The sequence below is a fragment of the Lactuca virosa genome, chromosome 8, assembly GCF_052849685.1.
Source record: "Lactuca virosa cultivar CGN04683 chromosome 8, Lactuca_virosa_CGN04683_v6, whole genome shotgun sequence".
In the NCBI taxonomy this organism is placed as follows: Eukaryota; Viridiplantae; Streptophyta; class Magnoliopsida; order Asterales; family Asteraceae; genus Lactuca; species Lactuca virosa.
The window spans coordinates 263,064,627-263,069,482 of NC_136433.1; the positions used below are offsets into that span (position 1 = coordinate 263,064,627).

General features: G+C 34.7%; 1 protein-coding gene across 1 annotated transcript; it reads left to right on the top strand.

The window, feature by feature from the left end:
• Window positions 1-1,738: 1,738 nt before the first annotated feature.
• LOC145133725 (peroxidase 27-like) lies at window positions 1,739-3,366 on the top strand. The gene is made up of 4 exons (XM_079068689.1): window positions 1,739-2,000; window positions 2,140-2,328; window positions 2,442-2,604; window positions 2,726-3,366. Exons 1-4 carry the CDS (start codon window positions 1,779-1,781, stop codon window positions 3,130-3,132), a joined length of 981 nt encoding a protein of 326 aa, XP_078924815.1. The 5' UTR covers window positions 1,739-1,778; the 3' UTR covers window positions 3,133-3,366.
• Window positions 3,367-4,856: the final 1,490 nt, after the last annotated feature.

Sequence of the window (4,856 nt, forward strand, 5' to 3'; positions counted from 1 at the left end):
GGTGGATGACATAATAATTGGTACATGAACAAATACTAAGTTATAAGCGTAAAACCGTGTTTTTATGTTATTAGGGACCACATACGCAGCAAAATAAAGTTTATAGGACCGTCCGAAAAAAAAAGTTAAAGACCAAATGCGTAAATTACCTCAACCAAAAAGGACCATCCACGTAATTTACTCTTTTCTTTGGAAGATATTGTCAAGGATCTCAATTACCAAATGATGAAAAAAGTTTCGTTGGTAATTGATTTTAAAATATCATCTTAAAATACCAACTCAGGGAAGTCGTTTCTAAATTAGCAATAGAGATTTTGTCGTAAATCCAGAATGGTCGATTTATATTAATCAGTCGCTAATGTCTCGGAAAATACGCCGAAAATAAGTGATGGGACATCCGTTGCTGAATTATATTGCGGGCTAAATGTATCGCTAATCTAAAAGCAAGGCTATATGATAAAAATTAAAAAGTAGGTTTCCATTTTAGGACGTTAATCCGTATATTTAAACACCAAACAAAAAACTACAAATGAATACCGATCTAATGCATGGCCACACGAAATTCAAGTCCATCTAATTAAATTCGTTCGGATTGTAACTTATGTGATAAATTTCATCTCTACATTCTCTTAGGTTTTATTTCTACTCGTTTTCCTACTGTATCAAATGTAGAAATGTGTCCTATATTTAATGAAATTAATAATATTTTAATCAACTTGTGATCATTTGATATTTAATTTATCCGATAAGTTAATTTCTTATAAAAAAACATCCAACAAATTGAACATTCTTAACGTTTTTAAAAAAAACCGATAGACAATAAAATGTCCATGTGGTTTTATAGATTAATAATAACGACCCCTTAATCGATGATTGAGAAAATTATAAATGAATTTCACTTGACATCAAAGGATATAGCATCACATGTGTTTTCCCTCCTAAGTTATCCAACATATATTCCAGACAGACAGCTCTTTTGAATGGAATCACGCCACTGATCAGAGATACCTCATTCCCTTCCCAAGGGGTACCCAAAAATTAATTCTTTCTTTTCAGTTTACATGGAATATCACAAACGTGTATCAACTGATCCATATAAAAGCCTATCTGTCTCATTCTTCTTAATTAGTTTATGTAGAAGTAGGTGATACTCTAAAAAACAAGCAACTAGAACCTATAATTATCATTATCTCATGTACGATTTCCTTTCTATTATTTTTCTGTTGTCGATTGGAATTGGTCAGAATGAAGCAAGCAAGTAGATTCTCTTCGAATCTATATTATAAAACCAGCCAAAGTCAACCAAAAAGGTTCCTTCATAATTTAGAAAGATTAGTTGGTGTCTTATTTCCATTTTTGGCCTGCTTAATTGGATAAGGTTTTCGACTTTTTGAGGTAATGAAACCAAACAGGGGTTCTGAGTAAACCGCAAAACAAAATTGAAGTTGTCTTGAAAAAAACTTCGAAATTTCCAAGTAAATACGATCTTGATATTTTATATGGTCTATGATTGTGATGCATTAGAACGTTTAAAAATACAAAATATGTTTTAGTTTTATGATTAGAGCCCAGTAGGTATTAATGAAATAAGAGTTGACAAAGATAAAGTAGTTCAAGTATGCACAAGAATAGAAGGTTGACAAGTATAATTCGTTGAGAAGTTAATTTCGAATGGCTCTTGGACACAATTTGAATAAGTCTTTCTTTTCTTTGCATCTATAAAACCAAGACTGTCTTTGCCTTCATAATCATCACTCCCATTGTGTGTTTTGGAAGAAATGGCATACAAAAATCACATTTCTTCACTTATTCTTCAACTTCTTCTTCTTGCTTTTGTTTTTGCCTCTGCCAATGGCAGTTACCTCAAATTAGGGTTCTACCAAAAAACATGCCCTAATGTAGAGGCTATCGTAGAAAAGGTGACAGCAGATTACATATCTGTAGCTCCGTCTCTCGCAGCTCCTTTGCTCCGCATGCACTTCCATGATTGTTTTATTAGGGTACGTGGAATAGTATTACTCGTTTGTTGAGTTTTTATAAATATTATTTTCGTCAAACTTAACTTAGTAGTAATTAATATGCATTAGGGTATTTACATAACTTTATCTCTTAAGGTAATGATGTTTGATTACGCTGCAGGGATGCGATGGGTCTGTACTATTAGACTCTACCAAAACTAACGCAGCTGAGAAAGCTGGACCTCCCAATCTTTCCCTCAGAGGTTTTCAAGTTATTGATGCTGCAAAATCTGCATTAGAAAAGGAATGTCCTGGTGTTGTTTCTTGTGCAGATATCTTATCTTTGGTAGCTCGTGATGCAGTCTACCAGGTAATAATGAATATATGCGATTTCATGATGAATAAACTATATTGGTCTTGAAATAGCAACTCAAAAAGGTAATTGTTGAGAAAAAAATATGTATATATGTTTTTTTTTTCTAGATTAAAGGACCATGGTGGCCAGTTCCTTTAGGGAGAAGAGATGGAAGAGTATCGATAGCATTGGAGAGTTTATCACTCCCTGCTCCTTTTGGAAACATTGCTCAACTCAAAGCACAATTTGCGTCCAAAGGCTTGAGTGTAAAGGATCTTGTAGTCCTTTCAGGTATTTTTGTCCATTTCCTTCTCCGAAGTTGATAAATTTAATTTATAAGGAAAAGAAATAAATGGAGATAGAATATATGGGCATAAAATAGATTGGTTTAATGTCTTGCATGTTCATACAGGAGGACACACTATAGGAACTTCTCAATGCTCTACCATTGCAATTCGGTTGTACAATTTTACAGGGAAAGGTGACACTGACCCTACTCTAGACCCGAAATATGTACCTTTCTTGAAGAAAAAATGTAAGCCCACCGACACCACCACACTGCTGGAAATGGATCCTGGGAGTTTCAGAACATTCGATGAGGATTACTACACTATTGTCTTGAAAAGGAGGGGCTTGTTTCAGTCGGATGCTGCTCTTCTTGATGACAAGGAAACAAGTTCATATGTAAAGCTTCAAGCACTATCGCATGGATCCACATTTTTTAAAGATTTTGAAGAATCGATGGTTAAAATGGGTCAAATCGAAGTTCTGACAGGCAGCGCTGGTGAAATCAGGAAACATTGTGCTTTGGTCAACTAATTAAGTTGATTGATATGCTTTTTTTAATGAAATCAGCAAATTAAGCTGATGAGTGATGCGTGGTTTATTTTAATTAATAAAGACATCAACAAGATGTTTGTGTCCGGTATATATGTAGTTTGATATTGGTGCTTAACAAAGTGATTGTATAGATTTGGGAAAAAAAATGTTTGGTATCTATAGAAAGATGATGCAATGTAACCGTGTTTAAATATGAAGTTACGTTTTTCCTAATCTTGCGTTAATAAATCAGATTATACCTAAATACACTTGAACAATAAGCTTAAATTAAACATTGATGAATAAATAAAAAATATACTGTTGTTAAAATTTTAGAAAATACTTTGCGGTTGTACATGATTTGTAATTTTGTATATGCGGTATGTAAAGGTTACCAGATATACGTTTCAAATAGTTTAGCATGTCTTCTTTATATATTGTTTCACGTATATATGCATGTTTTTCCTACTATTGTGAGACATACACGCCATTCTTCGAATAGGTAAAGTTAAATATATTGAAACAAGTAATGAAAGTAAACTCGGAGTCTTGAAAACTCGTATGTTAGCTAAAATGACGGTTTGCGATAATCGACCGTTTCATTTGTAATATTTTGTTTTTATTACAAGTGAATATTTTAATATGGAAATATGGAAATTTGTCTAATATGATGTTGCAAGCATATCCCTACAAAATTTGATGAAAACTTATAATTTATTCAACCATTTCCATTTTTTGAAACTTCAACGAGTCAAAATACAAAAAATGGCATAAATAAGTAAAATAAGATATATTTTGAAACCCAACCTGTAATACTCTATTACGGTAACACACAGTTCGTATATGATGTAATGTTTTGCAAGGTTTATGTGTTAAGATTTGGTTTTGTGGCTTTTGTCACCCCGCACCGCAGTGCATTAATTACCATGAAATGGTGTCGCCACGTCACAACGACACAATGATCATTTATGGCCGCACCGCGATGCCACTATGGGCACAAAACCCTAACCGTCGAGCCTTGAGCCATATTTGTGTAATGTGAGGGCTAGGTTTCGTCACAACCTCAGCTCCTTTCTTCTCCATGGATATTGAATCAAACCCAACCTCGCCTTTGATCTTTTGAACTCCATTTGGTGGTTTTTTGCTTTTGAAGGAAGAAGGAGGACCTTGTAGAGCAATGCATCGGAAAGCAAGCACACCTCAATCTCTTTGAGCATCTCCTAGACTTTTGTAAGTATCCAAGCCTTCAACTTTGTAGTTCTTTCCCTTTAAGTCTAGGTTTTTGAGTTAGTTTCTTATTGTGAAGTTATGAGAGGTTGTTGATAATAAAGTTTCCAACATTATTGCTCATTGAGGTCCCAGGAGTGTTCTGTGTTTCAGATCTAGACTCACAACTTCATTTAGTGCAATACATGAGTTCTTGACCCATTTTTCCTCCATTTTGACCTAGATTGGTGAAAGACTTGCATGGGCATGCGCGTCCATAAAGTTATGGTTTTTACGGACCATTAGGATGCTATGAAGCGTTCTGGAAAGTGTTAGGAATGGACTTAACGAATTAAGAGTTGAATATGGATTTGAATCTACCAAGCAGACCGCGACGGGGTCATAGACAGACCACGTTGCGATGGGTCGATTCTTCACGATCGTTTAAGCTGAGTCGGAACACAGTGTGACCAAGGTCTTGCCACAACGTAGTGGTCCGTTTGGTTGACAGTTGACTT

Coding starts and splice junctions, on each gene's coding strand:
- LOC145133725 (XM_079068689.1), top strand. CDS start 1,779: ATGGCATACAAAAATCACATTTCTTCACTTATTCTTCAACTTCTTCTT. Junction 2,001..2,139: donor TCCATGATTGTTTTATTAGG/GTACGTGGAATA, acceptor ATTACGCTGCAG/GGATGCGATGGGTCTGTACT. Junction 2,329..2,441: donor CTCGTGATGCAGTCTACCAG/GTAATAATGAAT, acceptor TTTTTTTTCTAG/ATTAAAGGACCATGGTGGCC.